Source organism: Mesoplodon mirus (genome assembly GCF_964341445.2).
Source record: "Mesoplodon mirus genome assembly, chromosome: 15".
In the NCBI taxonomy this organism is placed as follows: domain Eukaryota; kingdom Metazoa; phylum Chordata; class Mammalia; order Artiodactyla; family Ziphiidae; genus Mesoplodon; species Mesoplodon mirus.
In genome coordinates, this window is record NC_138991.1 from 65,079,089 (window position 1) to 65,097,899 (window position 18,811).

The 18,811-nt window shown below is 49.8% G+C and overlaps 1 protein-coding gene across 2 annotated transcripts in view; it reads left to right on the plus strand.

The window, feature by feature from the left end:
* Positions 1-18,811, plus strand: part of LMF1 (lipase maturation factor 1) — a 90,487-nt gene that overhangs the window by 12,217 nt on the left and 59,459 nt on the right. Inside the window, exon 2 of one of the 2 annotated variants that reach the window (XM_082644910.1) lies at positions 6,420-6,729. In XM_082644910.1, coding sequence (XP_082501036.1) covers positions 6,420-6,729 — 310 coding nt within the window. Of the gene's footprint in view, positions 1-6,419; positions 6,730-18,811 lie in introns of those variants that run through there. The other variant, XM_082644909.1, reaches the window with a different exon arrangement.

The following is an 18,811-nucleotide window of genomic DNA, read 5'->3' on the forward strand; positions in this document are numbered from 1 at the left end:
CATGTCATCTGCAAACAGTGACAGCTTTACTTCTTCTTTTCCAATTTGGATTCCTTTTATTTCCTTTTCTTCTCTGATTGCTGTGGCTAAAACTTCCAAAACTAGGTTGAATAATAGTGGTGAGAGTGGGCAACCTTGTCTTGTTCCTGATCTTAGTGGAAATGGTTTCAGTTTTTCACCATTGAGGACGATGCTGGCTGTGGGTTTGTCATATATGGCCTTTATTATGTTGAGGAAAGTTCCCTCTATGCCTACTTTCTGCAGGGTTTTTATCATAAATTGGTGTTGAATTTTGTCGAAAGCTTTCTCTGCATCTATTGAGATGATCATATGGTTTTTCTCCTTCAATTTGTTAATATGGTGTATCACATTGATTGATTTGCGTATATTGAAGAATCCTTGCATTCCTGGAATAAACCCTACTTGATCATAGTGTATATGATCCTTTTAATGTGCTGTTGGATTCTGTTTGTTAGTATTTTGTTGAGGATTTTTGCATCTATGTTCATCAGTGATATTGGCCTGTAGTTTTCTTTCTTTGTGACATCCTTCTCTGGTTTTGGTATCAGGGTGATGGTGGCCTCGTAGAATGAGTTTGGGAGTGTTCCTCCCTCTGCTATATTTTGGAAGAGTTTGAGAAGGATAGGTGTTAGCTCTTCTCTAAATGTTTGATAGAATTCGCCTGTGAAGCCATCTGGTCCTGGGCTTTTGTTTGTTGGAAGATTTTTAATCACAGTTTCAATTTCAGTGCTTGTGATTGGTCTGTTCATATTTTCTATTTCTTCCTGATTCAGTCTTGGCAGGTTGTGCATTTCTTTTTTTTAATTAAATTTATTTATTTATTTATTTATTTATGGCTGTGTTGGGTCTTCGTTGCTACACACGGGCTTTCTCTAGTTGCAGCGAGTGGGGGCTACTGTTCATTTCGGTGCGTGGGCTTCTCATTGTGGTGGCTTCTCTCGTTGTGGAGCACAGGCTCTAGGTGCGCGGGCTCCAGAGCGCAGGCTCAGTAGTTGTGGCACACGGGCTTAGTTGCTCCGCGGCATGTGGGATCTTCCCGGACCAGGGCTCAAACCCGTGTCCCCTGCATTGACAGGCAGATTCTTAACCACTGCGCCACCAGGGAAGTCCAGGTTGTGCATTTCTAAGAATTTGTCCATTTCTTCCAGGTTGTCCATTTTATTGGCATAGAGTTGCTTGTAGTAATCTCTCATGATCTTTTGTATTTCTGCAGTGTCAGTTGTTACTTCTCCTTTTTCATTTCTAATTCTATTGATTTGAGTCTTCTCCCTTTTTTTCTTGATGAGTCTGGCTAATGGTTTATCAATTTTGTTTATCTTCTCAAAGAACCAGCTTTTAGTTTTATTGATCTTTGCTATCGTTTCTTTCATTTTTTTTTCATTTATTTCTGATCTGATCTTTGTGATTTCTTTCCTTCTGCTAACTTTTGGGTTTTTTATTCTTCTTTCTCTAATTGCTTTAGGTGCAAGGTTAGGTTGTTTATTCGAGATGTTTCCTGTTTCTTAAGGTAGGATTGTATTGCTATAAACTTCCCTCTTAGAACTGCTTTTGCTGCATCCCATAGGTTTTGGGTTGTCGTGTCTCCATTGTCATTTGCTTCTAGGTGTTTTTTGATTTCCTCTTTGATTTCTTCAGTGATCACTTCATTATTAAGTAGTGTATTGTTTAGACTCCATGTGTTTGTATTTTTTACAGATCTTTTCCTGTAATTGATATCTAGTCTCACAGCATTGTAGTCAGAAAAGATACTTGATACAATTTCAATTTTCTTAAATTTACCAAGGCTTGATTTGTGACCCAAGATATGATCTATCCTGGAGAATGTTCCATGAGCACTTGAGAAAAATGTGTATTCTGTTGTTTTTGGATGGACTGTCCTATAAATATTAATTAAGTCCATCTTGTTTAATGTATCATTTAAAGCTTGTGTTTCCTTATTTATTTTCATTTTGGATGATCTGTCCATTGGTGAAAGTGGGGTGTTAAAGTCCCCTACTATGAATGTGTTACTGTCGATTTCCCCTTTTATGGCTGTTAGTATTTACCTTATGTATTGAGGTGCCCCTTTGTTTGGTGCATAAATATTTACAATTGTTATATCTTCTTGTTGGATCAATCCCTTGATCATTATGTAGTGTCCTTCTTTGTCTCTTGTAATAGTCTTTATTTTAAGTCTATTTTGTCTGACATGAGAATTGCTACTCCAGCTTTCTTTTGGTTTCCATTTGCATGGAATATCTTTTTCCATCCCCTCACTTTCAGTCTGTATGTGTCCCTAGGTCTGAAGTGGGTCTCTTGTAGACAGCATATATATGGGTCTTGTTTTTGTATCCATTCAGCCAGTCTGTGTCTTATGGTGGGAGCATTTAATCCATTTACATTTAAGGTAATTATCGATATGTATGTTCCTATTCCCATTTTCTTAATTGTTTTGGGTTTGTTATTGTAGGTCTTTTCCTTCTCTTGTGTTTCTTGCCTAGAGAAGTTCCTTTAGCATTTGTTGTAAAGCTGGTTTGGTGGTGCTGAACTCTCTCAGCTTTTGCTTGTCTGTAAAGGTTTTAATTTCTCCATCAAATCTGAATGAGATCCTTGCTGGGTAGAGTAATCTTAGTTGTAGGTTTTTATCCTTCATCACTTTAAATATGTCCTGCCATTCCCTTCTGGCTTGCAGAGTTTCTGCTGAAAGATCAGCTGTTAACCTTATGGGGATTCCCTTGTGTGTTATTTGTTGTTTTTCCCTTGCTGCTTTTAATATGTTTTCTTTGTATTTAATTTTTGACAGTTTGATTAGTATGTGTCTTGGCGTGTTTCTCCTTGGATTTATCCTGTATGGGACTCTGTGCTTCCTGGACTTGATTAACTATTTCCTTTCCCGTATTAGGGAAGTTTTCAACTATAATCTCTTCAAATATTTTCTTAATCCCTTACTTTTTCTCTTCTTCTTCTGGGACCCCTATAATTCGAATGTTGGTGCGTTTAATGTTGCCCCAGAGGTCTCTGAGACTGTCCTCAGTTCTTTTCATTTTTTCTTTATTCTGCTCTGCAGTAGTTATTTCCACTATTTTATCTTCCAGGTCACTTATCTGTTCTTCTGCCTCAGTTATTCTGCTATTGATCCCTTCTAGAGTATTTTTAATTTCATTTATTGTGTTGTTCATCGTTGCTTGTTTCCTCTTTAGTTCTTCTAGGTCCTTGTTAAATGTTTCTTGCATTTTCTCTATTCTATTTCCAAGATTTTGGATCATCTTTACTATCATTATTCTGAATTCTTTTTCAGGTAGACTGCCTATTTCCTCTTCATTTGTTAGGTCTGGTGGGTTTTTATCTTGCTCCTTCATCTGCTATGTGTTTTTCTGTCTTCTCATTTTGCTTATCTTACTGTGTTTGGGGTCTCCTTTTTGCAGGCTGCAGGTTCGTAGTTCCTGTTGTTTTTGGTGTCTGTCCCCAGTGGCTAAAGTTGGTTCAGTGAGTTGTGTAGGCTTCCTGGTGGAGGGCACTAGTGCCTGTGTTCTGGTGGATGAGGCTGGATCTTGTCTTTCTGGTGGGCAGGTCCACATCTGGTGGTGTGTTTTGGGGTGTCTGTGGCCTTACTATGATTTTAGGCAGCCTCTCTGCTAATGGGTGGGGTTGTGTTCCTGTCTTGCTAGTTGTTTGGCATAGGGTGTCCAGCACTGTAGCTTGCTGGTCGTTGAGTGAAGCTGGGTGTTGGTGTTGAGATGGAGATCTCTGGGAGATTTTCGCCATTTGATATTACGTGGAGCTGGGAGGTCTCTTGCGGACCAGTGTCCTGAAGTTGGCTCTCCCACCTCAGAGGAACAGCACTGACTGACTCCTGGCTGCAGCACCAAGAGCCTTTCATCCACACAGCTCAGAATAAAAGGGAGAAAAAGTAGAAAGAAAGAGAGAAAGAGAGAGAGAGAGAGAGAAGATAAAATAAAATAAAATAAAGTAAGATAAAATAAAGTTATTAAAATAAAAAATAATTATTAAGAAAAATTTTTTTTTTTTTTTTTTTTTTTTTTTTTTTTTTGCGGTACGCAGGCCTCTCACTATTGTGGCCTCTCCTGTTGCGGAGCACAGGCTCCGGACGCGCAGGCTCAGCGGCCATGGCTCACGGGCCCAGCTGCTCTGCGGCATGTGGGATCTTCCCGGACTGGGGCACGAACCCGTGTCCCCTGCACCGGCAGGCGGACTCTCAACCACTGCACCACCAGGGAAGCCCAAGAAAAAAATTTTTAAGTAAAAAAAAAAACAAAAAAATGGACGGACAGAACCCTAGGACAAATGGTGAAAGCAAAGCTGTACAGACAAAATCTCACACAGAAGCATACACATACATACTCACAAAAAGAGAAAAAGGGGAAAAAATAATAAATCTTGCTCTCAAAGTCCACCTCCTCAATTTGGGATGATTTGTTGTTTATTCAGGTATTCCAGGGATGCAGGGTACATCAAGTTGATTGTGGAGATTTAATCTGCTGCTCCTGAGGCTGCTGGGAGAAATTTCCCTTTCTCTTCTTTGTTCACACAGCTCCCGGGGCTCAGCTTTGGATTTGGCCCCGCCTCTGCGTGTAGGTCGCCAGAGGGCGTCTGTTCTTTGCTCAGACAGGACGGGGTTAAAGGAGAAGCTGATTCCAGGGCCTTGGCTCACTCAGGCTGGGGGGAGGGAGGGGCACGGAGTGCGGGGCGAGCCTGCGGCGGCAGAGGCCAACGGGACGTTGCACCAGCCTGAGGCGCGCCGTGCGTTCTCCCAGGGAAGTTGTCCCTGGATCCCTGGACCCTGGCAGTGGCAGGCTGCATAGGCTCCCCGGAAGGGAGGTGTGGATAATGACCTGTGCTCGCACACAGGCTTCTTGGTGGCGGCAGCAGTAGCCTTAGTGTCTCATGCCCGTCTCTGGGGTCCACGCTGTTAGCCGCGGCTCGTGCCCGTCTCTGGAGCTCCTTTAAGCAGCACTCTTAATCCCCTCTCCTTGCACGCCAGGAAACAGAGGGAAGAAAAAGTCTCTTGCCTCTTCAGCAGGTCCAGACTTTTCCCCGGACTCCCTCCCGGCTAGCCGTGGTGCACTAACCCCTTCAGGCTGTGTTCACGCCGCCAGTCCTCTCCCTGCGATCCGACCGAAGCCCGAGCCTTAGCTCCCAGCCCCTGCCCGCCCCAGCGGGTGAGCAGACAAGACTCTCAGGCTGGTGAGTGCCAGTCAGCACCAATCCTCTGTGAGGGAATCTCTCCGCTTTGCCCTCTGCACCCCTGTTGCTGTGCTCTCCTCCGCGGCTCCGAAGCTTACCACCTCCACCATCCACAGTCTCTGCCCGCGAAGGGGCTTCTAGTGTGTGGAAACCTTTCCTCCTTCACAGCTCCTTCCCACTGGTGCAGGTCCCATCCCTATTCTTTTGTCTCTGTTTATTCTTTTTTCTTTTGCCCTACCCAGGTACGTGGGGAGTTTCTTGCCTTTTGGGAGGTCTGAGGTCTTCTGTCAGTGTTCAGTGGGTGTTCTGTAGGATTTGTTCCACGTGTAGATGTATTTCTGATGTATCTGTGGGGAAGAAGGTGATCTCCGCCCATGGATAGTTTTTTGAGGGTTGAACCAGCCTTGCATTTCTGAGATGAAGTTGGCTGGTTGTGATGTATTATCTTTTGTGAGTTTTGGTAGTTTGCGTCTTTCAACTAATTCTCCTATTTCATCTAAGTTGTCAAACTTAAGATCTTAGAGAGATGTATAGTATTCCTGTATTATCTTTTTACACCTGTGGGATCTGTAGCAGTGTTCTTTTTTGATCCCAGATATTGGTGTCTTCTTTCCTTTCCTTGGTTAGTCTGACTAGAGTTCTAACAATTATATTGATTTTATTGAAGAACCAACTTTTGGTTTTATTGATTTTCTCTATTTTTTCCCTGTTCTCAATTTCATTGATTTCACCTCTTTTTAAAAATGTCTTTTCTGATGCTTGTTTTGTATATAATTTACTCTTTTTTCTGATTTCTTAAAGTAGAAGTTTAGATTTGAGGCCTTTCTATTTTTCTAACATGAGTGTTTTACTGTAAATTTTCTTTAAGCAAAGTTCATTCTGGGATAGTTAACTAACCATTTTATGTAATCAGGCACATATTTTATATAAATGTGTGTCTATTTTATATACACGTATACATTGTGTATAAGTTAATACAACACACATAGCTACGTGTACATACACATACATTGTGACTTCTCCAGGTTGGATCTTCTAGTATCTCTCCCAAGATTTTGTGAAATACTCAGACCCCTTGAGTCCACGCTTTGATTCCAAACCACTGGTCAGACTCTGCCTCATCTTCTTGCCTAGCCAAGGCCCTGCACATCTGAAAAGTATCTACAGAAGGCTGTGTTCTTGTTCATGTTCCTTTTGTCTTCTTTTCCTTCCAGTTGTGGCATTCTTGGTGGCCTTCCATCAGAACAAGCAGCTGATTGGAGACAGGGGACTGCTGCCCTGCAGAGTGTACCTGAGGAGTGTGCAGCAGCACTTCCGTGGGCAAGTCAGCTGGGAGACCGTGAGCTACGCCCCCACTGTCCTCTGGCTGCTGGACTGGTCTCACATGGACTTCAACCTGGACGTGCTGGCTCTTCTCGGGCTGGGCATCTCCTCTTTCATCCTGGTCTCCGGCTGTGCCAATATGGTTCTCATGGCTGCTCTCTGGATCCTCTACATGTCCCTGGTCAATGTGGGGCAGATCTGGTAAGAGGGAAGGACGGGGCACCTGTAATGCAGGCGCGTGGTAACTCAGGGTTCTAGGGGTGTTACCCCTCAGAGCCCAACAAGGCCTCCTGGTAACAGGAGCAAGCAAGTGAGCTTACTTCTTACGTTAATTTGGAAAATATCACCCTTTTAATTAGGCTGTGGTAGACCCTGCTGGTCGCATTCAACCCAAATCCAGGAGCTTCCTTATTTGGGTGTAATTGCGATTCTGTTGGGAGTGTCATGGCCACACCTGAGATAGCATTGCCAGCCTCTTGTCCTGGGGGGCTGTGAGACGGAAGTGGAAGCTGCTGGGTGGGCTGCTGGGAACGCTCTAGTGGTGGGGCTTGATTTGGGGGCTTACACCTCTGCTCCTGCCCCCACCTGCTCCTTCCTTGTTCAAGAGGAACTGGTGCCAGTGGTCACAGTTCAGGCCAGCCCTGCTGGGGGGAATAGGCTCCAGTGCCAGCCAGGTCAGAGGCAGCATTGGGCTCCATGGAGGGAGAGTCACATGGGAACACGGACGGGGGCATCAGTGCAGCGTGTGGCTTGGATAGGCTTGGAGGAAAATGGAGGGCCATGAAGTGCTGTGCCATGTTTGACAGTGGAGGAGGGGGTGCCACTCTTCTTCAAGTTCTGGGCTCCGGCCCTGGGGAAGAATCACCTACCAGAGGAAGCACAGAGGGCTCTGTAAGAGAAGGTGAAGCCTTGAGAGAAAGCTCTGGGGTCAGGGCAGGTGTCTGTATAGACGTGGAGGAAGTAGACAAGGGGGTGGTGTCTGCGTGGATGAGCAGGAAGTGGAGGAGGGGTGGTGTCTGTGTAGAGGAGCAAGAGGTTAAGCACCTCTGGGGCTCCTCCTGCCATGTTCCCACCGGAGCCTTTGTTTTCTGGGAGGAAAGGTTCATTCAGTGGCCTGACATTCTTGGCTGCTGGCCCAGGTCAAAGGGGCTGGCTAGGTCCTGGACCATGACATGAATGGGTTTTAACCCAGACGCCAGACTCCTTCAGTGTCAATCACTCAGCTCGTGAGCCATCAGAGGTCCCCTCCCAGCTCCTGTCATCTGGCCCTGGTCCCCAAGCAAGTGTGAGTGACACTCAGTGTGTGAGCTGAAGGCACCTCTCCCCATCCAGTCTACGGAAAAGAAGGCTGATGTCTCAGTCACCCTGGCTCCCCTTCCTGCTCCCGGGGCCTTCATGTTGATATTGAACTGTTGACCAGCCAGCACCCTGGTAGTCAGAGCCAGAATTTATTCAGAGACTTTGGGAAACTTCAATGCCCTGGTGTTGTGGCGTGGGCTGCGTGGATCAGAAGGAACAGTGATGGGCGTCAGTTACCAGGTTTTGCAGGGGTCACCAAGTGGGTGGCAACATCGTACTGTGGTGGTGCATCCTGTGTCCAGTTCCATACAGAAACTGTGTGGGTTCCTAGACAAATGATATTTACATCTGATTTATGGCATTTTCTTTTCTGAAGGCCCAAGCAGTGAGGGTGGAAATAGGGGCTGGCTCCCGGTAGGTGGAATGTGCCTCGTGCCTGTCAGGCAGCTGTGAGGCGAGGGAAGCGTCCTTCATTCCTGTCTGCTCCTCCCCACCTGGGATTCACGGGTGCTGCCACCTCGAGCTGTCTGACCTCCTCGGCAGCCACAGGCATTCACTGTCCGCCTCTAGTCTCTCTGGTCAGTGGATGTTTACAGCACAAAAGGACTCTGGCTGGGGTTGTCTGTGATGTCTAAAAGCCTGCTGTTTCTTGGCACGTGTGATTCAGCGCATGTCAGAGGAGGGAGAATTCTGGGTACGTTTGCCCTGTTTTAACAGCTGGAGTTACAGAGGTGGGGAGCGCAATGCCCGGCTCCAGTGTGCTGCTCAGAGGACGCACCTGTCTGTAACACGGGGCTCGGGCCGTACTGTACCTCGCCCAGCAACCGGGAAAATCGTATCCACTGTCAGTTTGGGTTTTTTTTCTTTTTTTTAAATTTATTTTTGGCTGCGTTGGGTCTTCGTTGCTGCTTGTGGGCTTTCACTAGTGGTGGCGAGCAGGGGCTATTCTTTGTTGCAGTGCGCGGGCTTCTCATTGCAGTGGCTTTAGGCATGCGGGCTTCAGTAGTTGCGGCACATGGGCTCTAGGGTGCATGGGCTTCAGTGGTTGTGGCACGCGAGCTCTGTAGTTGTGGCTCACGAGCTTTAGAGCGCAGGCTCAGTAGTTATGGCGCATGGGCTTAGTTGCTCTGCGGCATGCGGAATCCTCCCAGACCAGGGATCGAACCTGTGTACCATGCGTCGGCAGGCAGATTCTTAACCACCACGCCACCAGGGAAGTCCCTCCACTGTCAGTTTTGTTTTGTTTTTTTAATAATTTTTTTTTTTTTTTTTTTTTTTGGCTGTGTTGGGTCTTTGTTTCTGTGCACGGGCTTTCTTTAGTTGCGGCGAGTGTGGGCTACTCTTCGTTGTGGTGCATGGGCTTCTCACTGCAGTGGCTTCTCTTGTTGTGGAGCACGAGCTCTACGCATGCGAACTTCAGTAGTTGTGCTCGTGTGCTCTAGAGCACAGGCTCAGTAGTTGTGGCGCACGGGCTTACTTGCTTGGCAGCATGTGGGATCTTCCCAGACCAGGGCTCGAACCCGTGTCCCCTGCATTGGCATGCAGATTCTCAAGCACCATGCCACCAAGAAAGCCCCTCCACTGTCAATTTTAAGCAGTAATTTCTAGTCACATCTAGAATGTGTTGGTCAGGAAGATTTTTGAAAACTGGTCTGAGTACACGTGGCCAAAAATAGAGTCTTGTATTTTTTCGGTGGAAAAGATGTTCTGCTCCCTTCCACTTGGATGTGTTTTAAAATGTGATTTGAATTAATTTAAGCTCACCCAAGGAAAATAAAATAAAACTGTTTTCTCAGAAATGACACATGAGGGCTTCTCTGGTGGCACAGTGGTTAAGAATCCACCTGCCAATGCAGAGGACATGGGTTCGAGCCCTGGTCTGGGAAGATCCCACATGCCGCGGAGCAGTTAAGCCCATGCGCCACAACTACTGAGCCTGCACTCTAGAGTCCACGAGCCACAACTACTGAAGCACGCGCACCTAGAGCCTGTGCTCCACAACAAGAGAAGCCACTGCAGTGAGAAGCCCACACACTGCAATGAAGAGTAACCCCAACTCACTGCAACTAGAGAAAGCCCATCCGCAGCAACAAAGACCCAACACAGCCAAAGATAAAATAAATAAATTTATTTTTTAAAAAAATGACACATGAGATGTTTTAGGTGAAAAATGTAAAAACAAACAAACAAAAAAACCTGTCAGTGGAGACCAGTGGATTATTTACCGCGTTCTTGATGCCGAACATCTGTGTTCCCAGCTGAACTGCAGGCTGCTTGCTGTGGCCCACCTGTGGGGCCCCAGGCGAGGCTGGGCAGGCCCCTCGATCTGGAAGGTGTCTCAGGTCACCTTGACTCGGGGCTCCCTGATGGATGATAGTTTCCAGGTTGTCAGAGTGATGCTGGAAACTTACTGGGAGAGTGAGGACCCCTTAAATGGAAATTGGACTTTCCTTTTCTTGATGCCCCAGCATGAGAGTTAGACACACTCTGTTCTTTCACGTCCCATTTATTCTAAGTTGAGGGAAAAGGATATCTGTTTGAGGTGAGATCCTCAGATAATGGACACTGTTGATTGGATGTCTTTCAAGTGTCATCCAGCTGGTGGCCTGCAGTGGGGACAGGAAGCCCCCATGGGGCGAGGAGGCACCAGGCAGGTGCACGGGGCACATCTTGGCCGGCACCGAGGCCCCTGCCCTGGGGTCCCGTGGTGGTGGCTCGGCGCCTGCCCAGCCTGGCTTGTGTGCACTATGGCCGCTGCTTCACTTGAAGCCTTGCTCACTCCCTTCTCTTAAGTGGGTGTCCCCTCTGCTCCTGCTGACCCCAACTGGCATCTGTGATGAAGTCCCAGCGTTGGAAATGAACATCCTCAGCAGACGTGGGATGCAGCGTTGCTGCCAAGTGAGGCTGGTGGGGCCCCACGTCGAGTCAGGCAGCCTTCCAGACAGCCTGCTCGTCCTGGGATCCTGGGATCGTGCCCGCCCTTCTCCCGCCCTCCTGACATGGTCCTAGTAGTACATGCGCGGTGAGGCTAGCAGGAACCTGATGAATCCACTTCATGGCGGCAGTGGTCAGAGATCTTGGTTTTGGGGAGAGTGGCTTTAGTCATACAGTTGGTGCTTTGTAGGGTGATGACCCAGGTCCTCAGACTCGGGAAGCGCTACTTTCAGAGGAGCCAGAAAAGACTGGTGTTATCAACTGCTTGTCTAGTGGTGGCAGGAAGGAGAGCAGGATCGCAGTGTTCCCACCTTGCAGCAGGAACAAGGGAACCAAGACAGGGCCAGCTGGGGTGGTGTGCCCCTGGATGAGGGTCCGGCTCTCTGGGGTCCTCTCCTGGAGCTGCACCCTGCAGGCGGCACAGTGCATGGGCAGGCTTGGGGCCAGCCATGGCCACGCTGAAACCCAACCCCGGCCCCATAGACACCTGGGCTGTGTTGTTGCCTTAGCTGTGTCCCCAGCTCCACAAATCAGCATGTCCACACTTGGCCTGTCCCCCAGGTGGGACCCTGGGGAGACCTGGGACTTGTTCGTGACTCTTCCTGCTTCCCTCGTGTTTCACCAACCTCCACATCCTCCTGATTTCACCTGCAGGGTACCTCCGGAACCTTCCTCTGCGGCCAGCACCAGTGTGGCCCTGAGTCCATAGTAGCTGTCAGCTCTGCTCCTCACGCCCTGTGGTTTGTCAGGGACACATGTGCCAGCTTCCTCTGGGTTTCTGCTGTTCCAGGCCTGGCAGTTAGAAGGCGGTACTTTTACATGTGGGCAGATCTAAGGGGAGGACCACAACCACCCTCCCCACCTGCCCCACCTCGTCTTGAAGAGCAGGGCAGGCATGGTTTTGGGTTTTCAGGCCTTGGAAGCTGGGCCCTGTTGCCTCTAGACCAGGGCTGCTGTCAGCCTCCTTTCAGGGAATGGGAACGACTCCCACGGCCCGAAGGGAATGACTCCCACGGCCCTTAGAGGGGACCTCGTAGGGTCAAGGTGCCACAGACTCACAAAGCGGGCCAGGCGGGTTGGAGCTATGGGGTGGGTGAGGGAGTCCTTGGACTTCGCTGGCCGGAGGGAGGAGAAGGAGGAGCAGAGGCACTGCCGTCGTGGCGTTTCCGTCGGCTCTGGTTCTGTTCTGTTTGGGTTGGTTGAGAAGCTCTGAGAGAGGGTGCAGCAGGCAGCAGGGGTGCACCTTCCTGACACCTGTCGTGTCTTCTGGACATGGGAAGGAAACGACGCCAGACGGTTCTTCAAGACAGGAAGCAAGGCACAGGCTTGGCGCCCGGGGGCTGGACATTTGGGGGCCTCCCTGAGGACAGTGCTGCCCCTGAGAGCGGGCAGTAAGAAGCCCACCAGGCCAGCAGGTCCCTCAGGAGAGGTGCAGGGCCGGCCCGGGGGAGCCCAGAGTTTCCAAGGACACAGGTATGGCCGTGCCGCATGGCTTTGGGATCACACACAGCCCCCCAGAGTCTCGATCAAGCGTGGCGGGAGTAGGTTCTGATTTAATGGTGCCCGGGGACTGGGTGACAGCAGGAGTCATAGTCGTCCCCGAAGGGCAGACAGCCAGGGCCAGCTCCATGACACGCTTGGTTCCGTGTCTGGGTTTCACAGAGGAGGCCTTGCTGGCAGAGGGTGCAGCTCTGGCAGGCAAGATGGGGTGGGGGGTGGCCAGGCGCTGGGTCTGCAGCAAGGAGCTTTGGGCCAGGCACATCAGGTGCAGGGCGAGTCTGTCCTGTTCTAGCCAGAACTTGAGTTCACCTACCTTGGCCATTGCCAGAGCCCCCGGGTGTTGCATGCACTCACAGGAGGGGAGCTGGGCTGGCCTCGAGGTGACGGCCGTTCTGTGCGTTCTGTTTGCGGGGTTGGAGGCAGCTCTCCTGACAGGTGCAGATGTTGTTGCTGCCCAGCTACCTCGACTTTTCTTAATTTCACAGACTTCATTTTTAGAAGAGTTTGAGACCTACTGAATTACTGCAGAAGCAGTGCGGAGTTCCTGTGTGCCCCACTCCCAGTTTCCCGTTATTATCCTCTACACTAGACGGTGCATTTGTCACACTTAACAAGCCAGTGTTGACACTGTTGTTCATTCACCTCTTCTCAGTCCTTCCCATCCCGGGACCCCATCCAGGCCCCACAGACATCTGGTTGCCGCATCTCCTTGGGCCCCCCTGGCCTAGGACCGTGGCTCAGACGCCCCTGTTCTGGATGCCTAGACGGTGTTGAGGAGGACTGGTCAGGGGTTTTGTAGTATGTCCCTCCGGCGGGATTTGTCTGATGTTTTTCTCATTGTTGATGCGGTGATGGGTTTGAGAGGAAGACCAGAGGTAAAGTGCTGTTGTCGACACGTCGGATCAGGAGTCCCTGCCCTCAGCATGATCTGTCTGCTGACGTTGCCCTGACCTCTGGCCAGGGTCATGCCTATCAGGCGTCTCCACTGTCCCAAGTCTCCACCGTGTCTTCATTGGAGGTCATCACAGCACAGACCACACACGGAGGGGGTGGTGGTGTCAGCCCCTCCTCAAGGGGGGCACAGACACGGTGACGTGGGCTCTTCCCCACGGGTCTCTCTGGCATCCCTGTTTACTCAGTCATTGGCCAAGTCGCCGTGGACTGGAGCATGTTTATTGGTGCCCTGGGGGCCCGTCCTCTTGCTCTAGGCATTGAAACATCTTGGGGTCAGTGACACTGAAGAGAGACAGAGCCAGAGCTCAGTGACTGTTGTTGCGTGAAATGTGAGTGACCTCACGGAAGATGGACCGGCCCAGTGCTGTCCTGCTCAAACGGCATCGGAAGCCCGAGTTGTCCCTTCTTCTCCAGTTTCTTCAGTTAGTATCAACTTTCCCAAAAAGTTGGATTTCTGGTTCTGTTATCTGTGCTTTGCTTTGGCAGGAATCCTAAAGGGCTTCTTTGTTGCTCTTAAGGATGGCCGTGTGGCCGTCCTTTCCTCTTCCCACCTTCCCGGCCCCCACAAAGAAGAAAGGATTATCTCTAGAAACTTGGAGCGAGGTCGGGGGCTCCGGAGGTCCCTTCCTGCAGAGGAAGCCGCCTTGGCACTTTCCTCTGGCAGAAGGGACAGAGTATCAACTTCAAAGAGTGCCGACAGCAGATGCCCGAGGGCTGCAGAGGTGCGGAGGGACCCCTGCATAGCGGCCGCCTTCGGACTGTTGAGGATGAAAACTTTATTTTGGCCTTAAACGCAGTTGATGTCAATGGCTGCCCCTGCCCGTAGCCCCAGGTGCTTTTACGGGTGTAGATAGATTTGACGTGTAGAAATGAATTCCTGCTACGGCTTTGCGAGGTCCAGGCAGCAGCATGGTGCCGATTCCGCCGTGTGGCCGTGCAGCAGGGCCCTGTCCCCGGGGAAGCCCCATGTCCTTGTCAAAGGAGTGGCTCACCGCTGCCCACGGTCATCAGACCCTGACACGGGCCTTCTCTGCTCTCTCAGACAGTGCCAAGACGTGGCGGGTCCCAGGACAGACCGTGTTCCTGGACTGAGTTGGGGGGGGGGCAGTCACCCATTGGCTGCATCGGTCAGGCCGCTGCTTCACCCCCTCTGGCCTTTCTGTCCTGCCCTGCTTCTGTTCAGCCGTCTCCACGTGGCACTCATGGGCACGGCTTGGAAGAACATGCTTTATCATGAATTCCCATCCACCTGCTTCCCGAATGGGCCTTCGAGAAGCACTCTGTGCCAGGCAAGAAAGTGGGAGAATTCTACAGATTCACAGCTGCCCCTCCACAGCCAGGGGAGAGCAATCTAAAATATTTATCCAGCGCTTCCCTGGTGGCGCAGTGGTTAAGAATCCGCCTGCCACTGCAGGGGACACGGGTTCGAGCCCTGGTCCGGGAAGATTCCCCCATGCTGCGGAACAGTTAAGCCTGTGCGCCACAACTACTGAGCCTGCGTTCCAGAGCCCGTGAGCCACAACTCCTGAAGCCTGGTCACCTAGAGCCCGTGCTCTGCAACAAGAGAAGCCACTGCAATGAGAAGCCCGTGCACCGCAACAAATGCTCACTGCAACTAGAGAAAGCCCGTGCACAGCAACAAAGACCCAACACAGCCAAAAATAAATAAATAAAATAAATACATCTTTTTTAAAAATTTAAAAAATAAAAATAAAATATTTATCCATGATGCCTTCTTACAAAGTGAAAAATCGCTGGGAACTGCTTTAGTTTTCTAATCAGAGGCTTTCTGTAAAACAGGAGCCTCGCATAGAGGTCACTGGGGTGGCTCAAGGCCGAGGGCTGCAGACATGGGCGTGAGGAGGCCCGGCACACACACCCCTCCCTTCTTGGTTCTGTGGCTTCCTTCCTGTGGAGATGAGTGGTCGGTGGGCTGTGGGCCACCTCTGATGGGGGGAAGGCCTGTTGCTAACAGACAGTTGGAGGTAAGGTGTTAATACAGACCATTTGGGAGCAAAATCTGGAACTCTTAGACCAGGGAGGACTTGAGTTTCTTTAAAGAACAAAACAACAGACCATCCCCCAAAGTAGTTCCATGGACGGCCATCTCTTCTAAAATAAGTTCCAGCTGTTAAAAATATAATAAAAGCTGTAAAAGTCTAATGAATACTTTTAAACTTTTCATGTAATTAGATATAACTGCCTGTATTTTAAAATCTTATATCAAGCAGCCTTGAAATTTAAAATTCAAAACAGGTGAAGTTAGGAGAGAACGCATTTCCAAATGCCCTCAGCAAATTTGACAGCAGTGATGCCACAAGCCCGTCGCCAGTGTCCACGGGGACACTGTTCTGGTGGCCAGGCGGTGGGTGGGAGCTGGGCCAGGCCACCTCTGTCCTGTTAGCTTTCAGTCTCTTCCAGTTGGTTCTGATGAAAATGTAAAACGTCCATTGTTTGTGAGGTTTTAAAAGTCAGCCCCTTCCCTTTTCTCTGCTCACCAAGGTTATTTATTGGGAGAATTTACTGGGTAAGCTTATTTCTCGCATTAGCCAGTGTGTGCGCTGGCTGTTTATAGGTTTTTATTATGGAAACTCAGAATCCTGCTCAGAAGCAGAGGGAGTCACGCAGAGCGCTCAGGCCCGTGTTCTGTGCTTGTTCTGTCCTCACTCCTCCGTGCTGCTTTCCCTGTAGGAAGCCAGCATCTCTCTGGGTGGGATTGTTAAAACGCCCCTACTCAGTGAGGAAGGGCCCTGGCCTCACCATGTTCTTTATTGCCCGGCCTGCAGTGTCTGTGTCCTGTCTTCTCAGGTGGGAAATTGCTTCGTGTGGGAAACAGGCAGTCGGGGGGCCTCCTCGCGCCCCCACACCCTGCCCTTCCCTCCCCTCACTGGGGGCTTCCAGCAAATCTCAGACTTCCTATTGTTTCATTCACACCTCCTTAATCAGACAACTTTTTTTTTTTTAACATCTTTATTTACAAACCATAAAATGTAACCATTTAACACGTGCAAGAACAGTCACCATCTGCCTCTAAAACATTTCATCAGCCTGGGCCTGCGTCCTCACCCCCTGGCACCCGCTCTTGCTTCCTGTCTGTGCGGACATGCCTGCTCCGGCTGCTTCACACAGATGGAGTCACCCCATGCGGCCTCCATGTGCAGCTGCCGTCACCGAGGAGGCGCTGCATGGCTCATCCACAGTGTAGCTGGGACTGCTGCCTTGCTCCTTTCACTCATGATCACTTGCAGAGTCAGTTAGAGACAGTTGTGTCCCTTGTATTCTGGGGTCCTCCTGCTGGGTGTTGCGTTAACTTGGGCAGAGTGACGGGCAGAGGATCCACAGGTGTGAGGAATGTGTTCTGGAGCCACTGCGATCCCAGCCAGGGCCACTTGTGTTACATTGTGGGGTTCCTTTCCATGACCTGGGGTCCATACACATGTTTGTGCTCCCCAGGGGTGCGTCCTGGAAGCCCTTGTGGGCGAAGACCCCCAACTCCCTCAGATTCCACAGAGAAGGCATGTCTGACACATCCTCCATTTAGGGTTGCTTTTCTAATAACCTGTGCTCGTGGTAATGGGGTGTCCTTTGAAATTAAAGATTCTAGGGTAGGACATTTTCATGGTGTTTGAAAGAAATTATTTACTGCAGTAAAACCAAGTACAGTTGACCTGTGAATACATGGGTCAGAATTGCATTGAGTCCACTTCTACACAGGTTTCTCACTAAAACCTATGAGAAAACCACTCAACCTGCAGTGAGAGGGCCGATCTAAAAAAAACCTCCACTGCAGAAGTAATAGCCCGCCTAAATGCCAAATTGTTCAAGGGTGAACAGTATTCCATTTACTTTTCCAAACATGTTTTTTTTTTTTTTAATAAATGTATTTATTTATTTTTTTGGGTGTGTTGGGTCTTCATTTCTGTGCGAGGGCTTTCTCTAGTTGCGGGGAGCGGGGGCTACTCTTCATCACAGTGCACGGGCCTCTCACTGTCGCGGCCTCTCGTTGCGGAGCACAGGCTCCAGATGCGCAGGCTCAGTAGTTGTGGCTCACGGGCCTAGTTGCTCCGCGGCATGTGGGATCTTCCCAGACCAGGGCTCAAACCCATGTCCCCTGCATTGGCAGGCAGATTCTCAACCAGTGCGCCACCAGGGAAGCCCCTCCAAACATGTTTATTGATACCCTGTTGTGGGCGTGGCCCTGTAGTGTGATTGTACAATGGGGCAAATAGGAAACACTCCTGTCAGTGACAGTTACCTGGGTACCTAAGGTGTGCACCCCAAGTTCAGTAAACTAGGACAGGTCTCCCCTCAGCTTCACCTCCACTCACACCTCAGAGCATGTCTCCCCTCAACTTCATCTTTACTCAGACACTTGAGGGCAGGACTCCCTTCAGCTTCACCTCCACTCAGAGAGCTGATGGCTGGTCTCCCCTCATTTTTATCTCCACTCAGACGCCTGACAGCAGGTGCCCCCTCAGCTTCACCTCCACTCAGAAACCTCAGTGCATATCTCCCCTCTTCTTCACCTCTACATAGACACCTCAGGACAGGTCTCCAATTTAGCTTCACCTCCACTCAGACACCTGAATGCAGGTCTCCCCTCAGCTTTACCTCCACTCAGGGACCTGAGGACAGGTCTTCCCTCAGCTTCACCTCCACTCCCACACCCCTGCACAGGTCTACCCTCATTTTCACATCCACTCAGACACCTGTGGGAGGGTCTCCCCTCACCTTTACCTCCACTTAGACCTTAGAGGGAAGGTCTCCGTCACCTTCACCTCCACCTGGAAACCTGAGGGTGTATCTCCCCTTAGCTTTCTCTCCACCGTGTCACCTGATGGCAGGTTTCCGCTCACCTTCATATCCACTCAGATACCTCAGGACAGGTCTCTTCTCACCCTCATCTCCACTCAGAAACCTCAGGTCAGGTCTCCCCTCACCTTCACCTTCACTCAGACACCTGAGGGCAGGTCTCCCTGCACCTTCATGTCACTCAAACATCTGAGACTAGGTCTCCCCTCAGCTTCATCTCCACTCAGACTCCTCAGGATAGGTCACCCCTTAGCTTCACCTCTACTCTTACACCTGAGGTGGCTTTTCCCCTAACCTTCACCTCCACTCAGACACCCAAGTACAGGTCTCCTCCACTCAGTCACCAGAGTGCAGGTATCCCCTCAGATGCCCCTCTACTCTGTCACCTGAGTGCATGTCTCCCCTCACTTTTTCCTTGTGCCTTAGTAATGTGGTGGGTGACCTCTGTAACTTGTCCCCGTTCTGTTTGGAGACACTGTGTTATCTTTAGTGGGGCGAAATGATGCTTAAATTAGAAGTTTTTGGTAAAGCCGTCCTAAATTAATACATTCTTCCCCTTCTGTCTTTCAGGTATTCATTTGGTAAGTGGCAGACACTTAGGATAGCCTACCATGTTAGAAGTAATCTGGGGTATGTATCTTTGCTCGTGTCCTGGCTTCTCGTGCTGGCGTCTCTCGTTCTCTGTGGTTGCACCGTCTCTCTCTGATAACCCATTTGCCCTTGACCTGCACCCTCACCCACGGCCTTCCACCAGATGGGGGACTGATGATACTGTCATGCCTCC